This window comes from Chenopodium quinoa, unplaced genomic scaffold (genome assembly GCF_001683475.1).
Source record: "Chenopodium quinoa cultivar QQ74 unplaced genomic scaffold, ASM168347v1, whole genome shotgun sequence".
NCBI lineage: Eukaryota > Viridiplantae > Streptophyta > Magnoliopsida > Caryophyllales > Amaranthaceae > Chenopodium > Chenopodium quinoa.
The window spans coordinates 3,897,897-3,911,711 of NW_018743292.1; the positions used below are offsets into that span (position 1 = coordinate 3,897,897).

The 13,815-nt window shown below is 35.9% G+C and overlaps 1 protein-coding gene across 1 annotated transcript; it reads right to left on the bottom strand.

Annotated features, from left to right (window-relative positions):
• Positions 1-833: 833 nt before the first annotated feature.
• On the bottom strand, positions 834-12,693 carry LOC110736018 (Werner Syndrome-like exonuclease). Its single transcript, XM_021916176.1, has 3 exons — positions 12,493-12,693; positions 11,674-11,995; positions 834-1,328 (listed from the first exon to the last, which is right to left on the bottom strand). The coding sequence occupies exons 2-3, from the start codon at positions 11,981-11,983 to the stop codon at positions 1,042-1,044; spliced, it is 597 nt and encodes a 198-aa protein (XP_021771868.1). The 5' UTR covers positions 11,984-11,995; positions 12,493-12,693; the 3' UTR covers positions 834-1,041.
• Positions 12,694-13,815: the final 1,122 nt, after the last annotated feature.

Sequence of the window (13,815 nt, forward strand, 5' to 3'; positions counted from 1 at the left end):
TCCTTTAATTGGATCATTATTCACTATATACATTTAATAATATTCTTAGAATATTCAAGTACAAATTAAATTAATTCATTACACTTAAACCCCTTAATGTCCCTACCTAATATAGTTTAATATGAAAGTTATATTAGGAAACACCTACCTAGTAATGCTCTCATAATAAACATCTACTGATCTACCTACTAACTCACCAATTATGCTCTTACAAATCAAGGAACTTCCACCCAATATGGCAATGTAACTAATTAACGTTATTATAGATATTACTTAGCTTGTATATTACATGTACCGCATGTGCCAATGAGGCCTTAACTAATCAATATATAATTAATACAGATTACGGTAGATGCAAAGGTTCTAGAACTTATTGTATACCAATCAAAAGAATCTAGATCCTTTTCTTCTCTTTTTACCCCATATATTACAGTGACGGATTTAGAATTTTATTTTTAGTTTGGAGAAAAACTTAGAAAAGAAGAAGACGTATGCTTGAAAGAAGGCTTAAACCTAAGACCATAAAAACTTAGGCACGAACTCCAGTATATAATTAAGTTAAAAACAATACTCCGTACCACTAAAGCAAAGCTAAATCAACGTTAATTTTGCATTGAATTAGACTATTAAAAAACATTCTACATGATTTTTTTTGTTTTAAAAAAAAATTGATTTTTATTAAGGCCTGTTGTAGATCCGTCCTTGCTTGCATATGCACTATTACTATAGCTTTTTGTCCTACAAAAATTAAATAAAAAGAAACATATAGGACATTTTGAATCGAAGAGACAATTGATTGGCAATTTGATATGGAAATTGGAGAATGTAAAATTAAAAGACATAAGATTTAATAGAACATCGATAACTCGTTCACATCATCGTTACTTCATTAGAAACTTTTACTACTATGGAATACATATCACTAAACTTGTCAACACTCGTTACATAGAAACATATAGAACTGAATTTTTAGTGGATAACATTACCAAATAGTAAATTGCAAACCATCTTAACATCATTATTCCTTACTTAATTACTCATTCACTCCATAAACAACTTGTAACCAATCTTGTAAGAAGCATAAGCATCAATACTAGCATACTCCACTTGCTCCTTACTCAGCACCCTAGCTTGCCAATCACTCCTACAAACATGAATGGGCTTAGCCATATAAAGCCCAGCGATGTCGCGAGCAAGAACTTTAAGACCGGGCTTTCGGTACCACCTTATGGGCCAAAGAGCCAAAGCATGGGCCTGAATATCCCTGCTCCTAGCACAGATCAGCCCATACTCATCCCTCAACTTAGCCACATCATCAGCCACTTCAACTGTTGAGTCCCTTAGGTTTTGATTGATAGTTTTGAATGATGACAAACAGCTAAGGGAAACAGGTCCTTGAAAGTGTTCGATACAGTTGGGGGAACCAGCTAACATAGAACACTGTTTCCCCAGACAAGTTATTACTTACATGAGTTTTCTTATTGAACTAACTTGTCTTTATACAGGGAACAGTTATATGATAAAAGTGTTATGTACTGGTAGGGAACCAGTATGTACTGTTTCCATGGTTGCTACGTGGTAAAGCAGTCACATACTCTTTATTGTGCATTAACCATGTTACATGTGCAGTAGTTGAGTTGATTCCAAGACTTGGAGCATAGAAGCCTTTCGAAGATATTTCGAAGAAAGATTGTTTGCTCATAATAGAAGTATTCAAGGAAGATTCAAGTCTTGAAGATTACATGAAGAAAAGACGATTTATGCTTTAATATGTTATCTAGGTTTTCATGTAATATGCTCCGTAGTATGCTTGCATGTTTGGGTTATATAAGTGCTTAAAAGTATATTGAAGTATGATATGAAATCTGGTACAAAGTTGGAACAGGTTTCATAACATGTTTCAATTCAGGGAACCAGGTCGGGGAACCAGGTTCACTGTATTCGAGCTGCCGTTTTGGAAAAAGATTTTACAAAAAGATTTTTTTTCGAAAAGATTATTTTGAAAATATTTTGTGCAGCAGGAAATAAGATGAAATATTCTTGGTTACCTAAAAACTAGGAGTATTTATCTTAATTGATTCTATCTTTGTGATTAAATCAAATAAGATAAAAACTTTCCTAAAATTACATTATATCTTATTCTCTAAGATTGTGTGATTTAAGGAAACTAGGTTTTAGGAATCTAAGCTTATATAAACTCATCTTATTTCACATATTTTGTGTGCCTCTCCAGAAATTAAAAGAGCAATTATTTGAGAGCATACACTTAAGCACTAATCCCATTCATCAAGTCATATACAAGAGCATTCTAGTACTTAAACTTTTTCTCTTAATTAGCTTCGTAGAAGTGAGATCAAAGGAGAGTTTTTGATTCTTGTATTGAGTCTTTAACAAAGGGGTTAAAGGCTGGGTGAGTGTTTGTGAGTTCAAACACATTGGGCTTACGAGTGTAAGTCGAGAGCACACTCGGAGTAGAGTGTGGGGTTTGCTGGTTCCCGGAGTAGGGAACAGCAGAGTGTTCTTTGTCTTTGTTTTTCGGAGTAGATTAATAAAGAACTTAGGATAGGAGGACGTAGGCCTGAGTTGGCTGAACCTCGTTAAATTTGTTGTGTTCTTTATTGCTTTGTTTTATTTCGTTAAATTTGTTGTCTTCTTTATTGCTTATTTATATTCCGCTGCGTACGGGAACCAGCACAACTGGTTCCTCACACATAATCCGAAAAGAAGCAAAATTAGCCAACGATTACTTAACACTCAATTCACCCCCCCCTCTTGAGTGCCCATTGAACCTTCAATTGGTATCAGAGCCTAAGCTTCTCGAAAGAGTAACATCTAGAGGAGTTAAGAATGAGTACTCAAGAATTAAGTGCAATCGGTTATGACAACAAGTCACCCAAGTTTAATGGAAATAATTATGCTTGGTGGAAGAACAGGATCCAGAATGTTATCATGGGTATTGATTATGAATGCTGGCTCGTAGTTAAAAATGGTCCTAATATCATTCTCAAGACAGATGTTGAGGGGAACCAGGTTCCCAAGAAAGATAGCGAATTGGTCACTGCTGATTACAAGTTGCTGGAGAAGAATGCTAAGGCAATGTCAATACTACAACAAGCAATAGGTGAGACCGAAACAAATCGTATCTCTGGCTGTAGTAGTGCTAAGGAGATATGGGACACCCTTGAACTTGCGTTTGAGGGAACCAGCGAGGTAAAACGGTCTAAAATTGATTTAATCATGTCTAAATATGAATTGTTTGCCATGAATAAAAATGAAAAAATCAATGACTGCTTTCGTAGGTTTATGACTATAGTAAATGATCTTAGATCTCTTGGTAAAAATTTATCTGACGAGGATCTTGTGAGAAAATTATTGCGTAGTTTAACAGATGCATGGACAGCCAAGGTAACAGCAGTATATGAAGCAAAGGATCTGTCTACCTTGTCTCTAGAACAGCTGATTGGTTCCCTTATGACTCATGAGATGCTGATTGACTCTAAGTCTGAGAAGGAACCAGCAAGAGGCATGGCGCTTAAGGGAACAGTAGAAGATGATGAAGATGAAATTAGCATGATTGCAAAAAGATTTGAGAGATCTCTTCGAGATCAAAGAAAGAATTTCAAAGGTAAGCATTTTAAAAACTATAAAAAATCTAACTCTAATTCTTCTTCTACAGGATGTTTCAAGTGTGGAGAAAAAGGACATCTTATTCGAGATTGTCCTAAGTGGAATGACAAACAGTCTAAATCCGGAGATAAACAAGCATACAAGAATGCCATGATAGCTTCCATGTGGGGAGACTCTGACTCAGGGTCAGATGAAGAAGAAGGATCATCCAACTCAGATGTTTGCCTAACTGCCTTTACAAACATCAAGGAAAACAGCACTGGTCCAGGAACCAGAGGGGGAACCAGTACATTCAACAAATGCTTTATGGCAAAGAAGGATGTATTACATGAACGCAAGGTAAGCTTAGAGCAAATTAGAGAAGATATGCATGAATATGATAGAGAAAATATGCTTGCTTGTATTGATTCCTTACTAGATGAATGCTATAAACTAAGTGAAACATACATAACTTGCAAAAGAGAATTAAAAGAAAAACGTGGTGAATGTAATATTGCTATTGCTAGTTGTGATCATCTAGAAGGAGTCTGTTATGAACTAAAAAATCAAGTAGCAGAACTAGAGGTTGAATTGGACAAGTGTAAAGTGGAACTAGAAAAGGAAAGATCGTTTGAACCAATTGATGGAGAAGAGGATCTGACCTCCTGGTTCCCTAGAGACTTATCAACCACTAGTGATACTCTTGATTTTTCAGTAGCTATAAGTAAAGCAAATTCGTGTACTAGAACTTCCTTGTTGAAGGCCTTTGAAACATTGGCTTACAACCTGGAAAACTCTCACAAGGAAATTGCTTCACTTAAAGCTGCACAGTTCACTGTTTCCCCTACAGGTACCAGTGTAGATGTCAGTAATACGATTGATAAGTATGAAAGTAATATTTGTGATTTGCATGCGGAAATCAATCAACTGAAAAAGGACAAGCAACCAGTGATTGTTGACATGTCTATTGACTCTATGGTTTCAAAACTTAATCTACAATTCGAAGCTTTAAAAAGTAACTTTGATTTTCTTAAAGAGAAAAACGAATTGTTAACTAAAACACTTGAAACCAGAGAAAAAGAACTTAATGATAGTCATAGACATGTGGACAAATTATTGAATGCTCAAGAATCCTTAAATTACCTGACTTCATCAAGAGGAAACAGAGGAAAAGTTGGTCTTGGTTATACTAGACAGAGAACCAGGACTAACTGGTCTCCCAGAGAAACCACCTGGATCAAAGAATATCAACGAGGCAAGTATGTCATGACTAAAGAAATGCATGTGTGTTTTCATTGTGGTAAAAATGGACATAAGATACATGAATGTCCAGCTAAGAAAATTAGTGCTAATAAGAACAGCAAGGGTGTAAAATATGTGTGGAGAAGAAAGGATCAACAAGATGTTAATGTTGTTGAAAAGGGACCCAAGTATGTTTGGGTTCCTAAAACTAATGTTTGATTTGCTCTTGCAGGCTAGAGTGAAGGGAGACACCTATTGGTATTTGGACAGTGGTTGCTCAAGACACATGTCCGGGGATAAAGATCAATTCCTTTCACTAGTGGCCTTTGATGGAGGAAGTGTCACCTTTGGGGATAACAACAAGGGAACCATCACTGGTTTAGGTAAGGTTGGTAAGACACTTTCTAACGCAATAGATGATGTTTATTATGTTGAAGGCTTGCAACATAATCTCTTGAGTATTTCTCAATTATGTGACAAAGGTAATATAGTTGAGTTTCAAGCCAACCTATGTCACATAGTTAACTCACAAACAGGAGAACTTGTATGTGAGGGAACCAGGAAGCATGATGTTTACATTACCTTCTTGGATAAAATCCCTCAAGACAAGTCCATCTGTTTGAGAGCTGTTTCTGACAATAATCAATGGATTTGGCATAAGAGGTTTGGACATGCTAGCCTAACACTTCTAAACAAACTTAAAACACGTGACTTAGTTGTAGGCCTTCCTAACATTAAGTATGAAGCTGATAAAGTTTGTTCTGAATGTGTAAGGGGGAAACAGGTCAAAAATTCTTTTAAGTCTAAAACTGTTTTGAGTACCAGCAGACCCTTCGAACTTGTACACATTGATTTGTGTGGTCCCATGAGAGTACAAAGTCGAAGAGGTCATAGATATGTCTGTGTTATGGTTGATGATTATTCCAGGTACACTTGGGTAATGATGTTACACACAAAGGATGAAACGTTTGAAGAATGGGTAACATTGGTGAAACAAGTGGAGAACCAGCTCACCCACAAGCTGGTCTCGGTAAGATCAGACCATGGTACTGAATTTGAAAATGCTAACTTTATTGATTATTGTAGGGAACATGGAGTTAATCACAACTTCTCAGCCCCTAGAACACCTCAACAGAATGGTGTTGTAGAAAGGAAGAATAGAACTCTTGAGGAGATGGCGAGGACGATGCTCATTGAGAGTGGTCTCCCAAAGAGTTTTTGGGGAGAAGCTGTTGACACTGCTTGCTATATATTGAATAGAGGTCTCATTAGACCAAAGTTAAATAAGACTCCCTATGAACTGCTTAAAGGTCGAAAGCCCAACATTACATATTTTCGCATTTTTGGATGTAAATGTTATGTGCATAATAATGGGAAGGACCAGCTTGATAAATTTGATCCTAGAAGTGATGAGGGAATCTTCCTTGGATACTCTTCTCACAGCAAAGCATATAGAGTCTTTAATAAAAGGACTCTTCGTGTTGAGGAGAGTGTCCATGTCATTTTTGATGAATTTAACATGTCTTCTGAGATTGCGCAGGTACAACCTGATGAAGTGATTGGATTGATGGATTTCACGGGGAACCAGTATACTGGTCCCACGGATGAAGTGCAAGCAGATCTAGGCCTACCAAATACTCCACCAGATGATAATGATGAAGTGCCTAGAGAAGAAAATGAAGATAATGAGGACTCTGAAGGGGAACCAAGTCCTGATGGTTCCTCAAATAATAGACAGGTAATGAGTTCAGGGGGAACAGAAGAAGGTACCACCCCTGAACCTGAGGTAAGTAATGATAGAGGAAACAGCATGAATGTGAATCCTCCTGGCTCCTCAGAAGAAGGAGAGATCCATGAACATGCTGGTTCCCAACTTAATGAGAAAGCACAAAACAGTCTTAATTTTAAAAGTTATAGATATCAATCTTCTCATCCCACTGATCAAATAATTAGTGATATAAATAAGGGGATTCAAACGAGAACAAATGTTTTTCAAAACTTTTGTGCTTTCTATTCTTTCTTGTCTAATGTAGAGCCTACTGACTATAAAATGGCATTGACTGATCCTGATTGGGTACTAGCTATGCAAGATGAGTTAAATCAGTTTCAGAGGAACCAGGTTTGGCACCTGGTTCCCCGTCCCAAGGAAAGATCAGTCATTGGCACTAGATGGGTCTTTAGAAACAAGTTAGATGACCTTGGTACTATAGTCAGAAACAAAGCAAGGCTAGTGGTGCAAGGGTACAATCAACAAGAAGGAATTGACTATGATGAGACGTTTGCACCAGTAGCTAGGCTAGAGGCTATTAGGATTTTAATTGCTTATGCTGCTCACATGAATTTTAAGCTGTTTCAGATGGATGTAAAGACTGCCTTCCTCAATGGATATTTAAAGGAAGAAGTATATGTGGAGCAGCCACCTGGTTTTGAAGATGCACCTTTCCCCCAACATGTGTACAAGTTGGACAAAGCATTATATGGGTTGAAACAAGCTCCGAGGGCTTGGTATGAAAGATTGTCCAATTTCTTGATGGCAAATGATTACAAGAGGGGAACAATAGACAAGACCTTGTTCATAAGAACCAGGGGGAAACACTTGATTGTAGTACAAATTTATGTTGATGATATTTTATTTGGTGCTACTAATCAGGTTTTATGTGATGAATTTGCTAATCTTATGCAGAGTGAATTTGAAATGAGCATGATGGGAGAACTAGGATTCTTCCTAGGGCTGCAGATTAAGCAAATGGATGATGGAATAATGATCCATCAACAAAAGTACTTAAAAGAGTTGCTGAAAAAATTCGGCATGGAGAACAGCAAAGCTTATGATACACCTGTTCCCCCATCTACAAAATTAGATGCTGATCTTAAGGGAAAAGATGTTGAAGCTTCTCTTTATAGAGGAATGATAGGTTCTCTACTTTACCTAACAGCTAGTAGACCTGACATTGTGTTTTCTGTTGGTTTGTGTGCTAGGTTTCAAAGCAATCCAAAGGAATCTCACTTGAAGGCTGTTAGAAGGATACTTAGGTATCTTGTAGGAACAGCAAATCTGGGATTGTGGTACCCCAAAGGCAGTACCATTGATCTTATTGGATACACAGATGCAGATTATGCTGGTTTCTTAGTTGATAGAAAGAGCACATCAGGTATGGCACACTTTCTTGGCTCTTGTCTAATTTCATGGGGTTCTAAAAAGCAAAATTCAGTGGCCCTATCCACGGCAGAGTCTGAATATATAGCTGCAGCTTCATGCTGTTCCCAGCTACTGTGGATAAGGAACCAGCTGAAAGATTTTGGTGTTATTTATAAAAGTGTTCCTATTTTTTGTGATAACACTAGTGCAATCAATATTTCAAAGAATCCTGTGCAACACTCCAAGACAAAACACATTGAAATAAGACACCATTTTTTAAGAGACAATGTGGAAAAAGGATTGGTGGAGATGTTGTTTTGTAAAAGTGAAGATCAAATTGCTGATATCTTCACAAAGCCTTTGTGTAGAGAGTCTTTTTGTAGGTTAAGAGTCCTTTTAGGTCTAGTTAGATTTTAGGTATTGGCTTCAATTACTTCCTTCAATGATTGGTTAGAATGGTATTCTCTTGTATAGTGTGTGTACATACTTATGTTGATATCTTTCAAGTGTTGTGTAGATGGTTCAAAATCTCAAAAGGATTGAGAATCATTGTTGTAAGAAACAGGTGAAATCAGGCTGAATTGCCAGAAACAGCGTGACATGGTTCTATACAGGTACCAGCAAAGGGAAACAGCAGACCAGCTCTGATATGTCATCCGATAATATCTTTTATTTTCGGAAGATTACTATAAGATATTTCCTTTTGGAAGGAATTTATCTTATTTCAGTTATTTAATCCCATATAAAAGGCAAACATATCATATGCCTTATTTATAGTTGGTTGAGATAATTATGGTAAAAGATAATTACCAAATTTTTGATTTCAATTTAAAAATATCCTTTACAGTTGCTTTTTATTGGCTCAACTAACTCTTTTCTTTCCTTCTTCTCTCTTTGTGCTTCATTGTTAAAAATATACACTAACCCTTTGTGCAGATCATCAATCATCATCACTCGAAATTCTCTTTCTCTCTCTCGTATGCTTTAAATTCATCATTGTTCATTCGGTTACTGTTCACTCAAGGAACCAGCTCAGTCTCAGGGGGAACATCAGAAGGAAGCATAAATGTCCTTAAGCCCGAAGTTGGAGGAAATTCAGAAAAGTCAGAGTGAAAAGGATGAAATAGAGGTTGTTGGTTATTATGAGGAGACACCCACTGCTAAGACCATGGTACGAAGTAGAATAACTCAATTAAAGAAGTTCACTGAGAAGGTGCAGGAGGAACAGTCCATTGACGCTGTTCCAGGAACCAAGAGAAAAAGGGTACCAGCAAGAACCTCTTTGCTTGATTGATGTGATGCTAGTTTTGCACTCGTTATGCAACAAGGAGAACAGTTTTGCACTCGTTATGCAACAAGGAGAACATTCTGAATCAGTACATATCTCTCATGCTTTCTTTAAAAAAAAAAAAAATAAAAAAAAAAAAAAAATAAAAAAATAAAAAAAAAAAAATAAAAAAAATAAAAAAAAAAAAAAAAAAATAAAAAAAAAAAAAAATAAAAAAAATAAAGAGGAACCAGCAGGTCAGGAAGTGGTTTTGAAACAGATTGGGGAATCACAAGAATATGCTTAGTAATATAATGATTTTGGTTTAAGCAGAGCATGGTGACAAGGATGAAGAGGAATCAGATGATAATACAGAAGATGTTGCAAAGTTCGAGGAGGAGGAAGGGAACGAGAATGATGATGAGGAGTGATGCTGTTTCTGTTCTTGTTTTCCTCATCCTCATGTTTATTCTTAAATAACTGATTTTGTTGGTCTGTCTACTTCTCTCCATTCCATGAACTTTCTTTTTGGATGGATTTGGGCTTCCTTGGTTGAACTTTGTTGGCTTGTATGAACTACTAACTCTGCTATGGTATGAACTGTTTGACTAATCTCTTTTTGCAGCATAATGCTTGAATGGTGGTTGATGCCATTGTATGGATAAGCACATTAACTTGTGCACATTGCTTTTACTTGTGGATACTTTTTAATGATGCCAAAAGGGGGAAGTAGTCTGAAGTTGAAGCCTAAGGTTTAGCTAGTTTAGATTGAGTCAGTTTGAGTCTTTTTATTTCGTATTTTCTATTTTCTGTTTAGGGAACCAGTTGGCCTAACTGACTTGTTCCAAAGAGTTTTGAGTCCTTGAAGTTTTTGACGGTTTTTCTTTTTGAGCATGTCCACAGGTTCAAGAACTTCAAGAGTTTGTCATCATCAAAAAGGGGGAATTTGTTGAGTCCCTTAGGTTTTGATTGATAGTTTTGAATGATGACAAACAGCTAAGGGAAACAGGTCCTTGAAAGTGTTCGATACAGTTGGGGGAACCAGCTAACATAGAACACTGTTTCCCCAGACAAGTTATTACTTACATGAGTTTTCTTATTGAACTAACTTGTCTTTATACAGGGAACAGTTATATGATAAAAGTGTTATGTACTGGTAGGGAACCAGTATGTACTGTTTCCATGGTTGCTACGTGGTAAAGCAGTCACATACTCTTTATTGTGCATTAACCATGTTACATGTGCAGTAGTTGAGTTGATTCCAAGACTTGGAGCATAGAAGCCTTTCGAAGATATTTCGAAGAAAGATTGTTTGCTCATAATAGAAGTATTCAAGGAAGATTCAAGTCTTGAAGATTACATGAAGAAAAGACGATTTATGCTTTAATATGTTATCTAGGTTTTCATGTAATATGCTCCGTAGTATGCTTGCATGTTTGGGTTATATAAGTGCTTAAAAGTATATTGAAGTATGATATGAAATCTGGTACAAAGTTGGAACAGGTTTCATAACATGTTTCAATTCAGGGAACCAGGTCGGGGAACCAGGTTCACTGTATTCGAGCTGCCGTTTTGGAAAAAGATTTTACAAAAAGATTTTTTTTCGAAAAGATTATTTTGAAAATATTTTGTGCAGCAGGAAATAAGATGAAATATTCTTGGTTACCTAAAAACTAGGAGTATTTATCTTAATTGATTCTATCTTTGTGATTAAATCAAATAAGATAAAAACTTTCCTAAAATTACATTATATCTTATTCTCTAAGATTGTGTGATTTAAGGAAACTAGGTTTTAGGAATCTAAGCTTATATAAACTCATCTTATTTCACATATTTTGTGTGCCTCTCCAGAAATTAAAAGAGCAATTATTTGAGAGCATATACTTAAGCACTAATCCCATTCATCAAGTCATATACAAGAGCATTCTAGTACTTAAACTTTTTCTCTTAATTAGCTTCGTAGAAGTGAGATCAAAGGAGAGTTTTTGATTCTTGTATTGAGTCTTTAACAAAGGGGTTAAAGGCTGGGTGAGTGTTTGTGAGTTCAAACACATTGGGCTTACGAGTGTAAGTCGAGAGCACACTCGGAGTAGAGTGTGGGGTTTGCTGGTTCCCGGAGTAGGGAACAGCAGAGTGTTCTTTGTCTTTGTTTTTCGGAGTAGATTAATAAAGATTTTAGGATAGGAGGACGTAGGCCTGAGTTGGCTGAACCTCGTTAAATTTGTTGTGTTCTTTATTGCTTTGTTTTATTTCGTTAAATTTGTTGTCTTCTTTATTGCTTATTTATATTCCGCTGCGTACGGGAACCAGCACAACTGGTTCCTCACACATAATCCGAAAAGAAGCAAAATTAGCCAACGATTACTTAACACTCAATTCACCCCCCCCCCCTCTTGAGTGCCCATTGAACCTTCATCAACCCCAACAAAAGAGAAATTGGGCCAGCCCATAAAATCCTTAAGAGACTGAGGCAAATAATCCAAGTAAAATAGTTGGATTATGAGACATTTTGTGTCAATGCAAAGTTGAAGAGTAGCTGATTTGTTGCTCATATTTGACACTTGATGAGGCCTCCACTCTATGTCTAGCCCTACCACCGTTGATCTGCCTTCGGTGACGTACCGTGGCAAGATATCTGCCACCCATTCATCGATCTCTTCTGCTTTGTTTGTCAAAGTTGTGACTACGTTTGCACCACCAAAACTTACTATGTATTTGTTGGTGTTCATCTTTTGGTGTAACTGAACAATGGTTAGTAGTACAAGTTAGACGTAATGGATAGAACTTCTATGTTTATAGTAGTGGAATAATATGGTTTGTAGTTGACAGTTAATTATAAATTTATTAGGATTAAATAAGCACTAAGCATAGGATTAAAATGTTATGGGAAGATAAAAGGGGATGCAAAGAGCCCAATTACATAGGGATAGAGCAAAATTAAGAGTACATGTTAAGTTTACCGAGAGTTGAAAGTAAAAGTAATTAATGTCATATATATCCACTATTACTAGTAAGTAAAATTACACTCCGTATTAAAGTTTCAAGAATAAATGAATGGATAAGTTCGATCAGTAGATGACTAGAGGATCTCTTTTCGAGCAACTAGAACTAGGTTGAACGTTCTAGATTAAGACTTGTATGTTTGGTCGTGTTAAAGTTAAAACTTAACATAATTTGAAGCCGTACTTTAATCACAAAGTTCTATCAAAATATATAGAGAATAATAGATACAGTATACCTATGACGGAGTAATACTGAAATGTGATCAACTGAATTGATGATGGCCTTCCGAATTTTCTTCTAAACTCGTGCATCAAATTGCGATGAAATGGTTTTAGCAAGAGCAACCTAAGATTTAATAAAGATATGATGAGATTTGCTTCAGATTGGGGGTATGTACCAGCAAACTAAATACGTTCCAAATATTCTTTAGCTACGAAGGGAGTAGTTGTTACACTTAATTAAAGCATTAACCTTTGCTTTAATTTGTTGCATCATAGGTTAAATATACATATACGTCATACCTTCTAGAAAAGATTGGTCATGTACTTTTACAAAGAAGAAATTCAAGCATGAAATATTCCTACAACTTTCACCCAAGCAATCAATCCCTACTTTAGCTCTTATTTTACTTGTAAATCAACAATGGTGTTGGTTTCACTGTATATACAATTTTTTCACGCTTTTTTCTTCTTGTTAATCCATGCCCGATTAACTTATTTCTTTCTTACATTTTTGAGGCCCTTTCATATGCACTATTATGCAACATGCATGTAGATAATTATAAGCGTCGTCTCTCAACGTCTTTCCTCAACACTTTAATTTTATAGGGTGGGGAAGTGACTATCGATAATGGAACTAACAAATTTATTAAGTATTTTTCGATAAGTGGAGTAACTATAAAGTCTAGCATAGTCATCGACTGCAAACGACTATTGTTGACTATAGAGCTCTTTTTTTCCAGTTTTACAGTTGGAACATTCACCATATCTATCGAGAGGCGAATAGAGCAGTAGATTGAATAGCAAATATTGGTCATTTAGTTAGTGATAATATGGATACTATATCTTGTAATAACTCTAGTTTAATTCCCATTCTTTTCTCAGATGCATTTAAATTACCCCTCGTGAGGATGGTTTCCTAATGTTTTTCCTTTTTTCTTACCTTTATTTTTTTTTTAAACAAAAAATTAAGGAACTAATAAACGTTACTAAACCTCCAAACTTTACTAACTATACAACTTAATTACTTCACTAATACTCCTCTATAAAACAAAACAAAAAACTTTAGTACGGAGTACAGTATCAAATAGTTAGGTTACTTTTTTTTTTAATAGTACACCACTACTTCGTAATAAATAATGTTGGATAATCATGTAGTGGATTCTTTGTTACGAGTACTCTGTAAGTCTGTATATACTTAACGAACCTTATCGGGAAAAGTTAGGAATTGAACGTGGTGCCCAATTACATAGGAATAGAGCAAGATTGGTAGTAATTAATTGTGTATTATTGTAGTACTCTGCATTACCTAGCGTTACATAACTCATGCCACCCTTATC

Coding starts and splice junctions, on each gene's coding strand:
- LOC110736018 (XM_021916176.1), bottom strand. CDS start 11,983: ATGAACACCAACAAATACATAGTAAGTTTTGGTGGTGCAAACGTAGTC. Junction 1,329..11,673: donor CAATTTCTCTTTTGTTGGGG/TTGATGAAGGTT, acceptor GGGACTCAACAG/TTGAAGTGGCTGATGATGTG.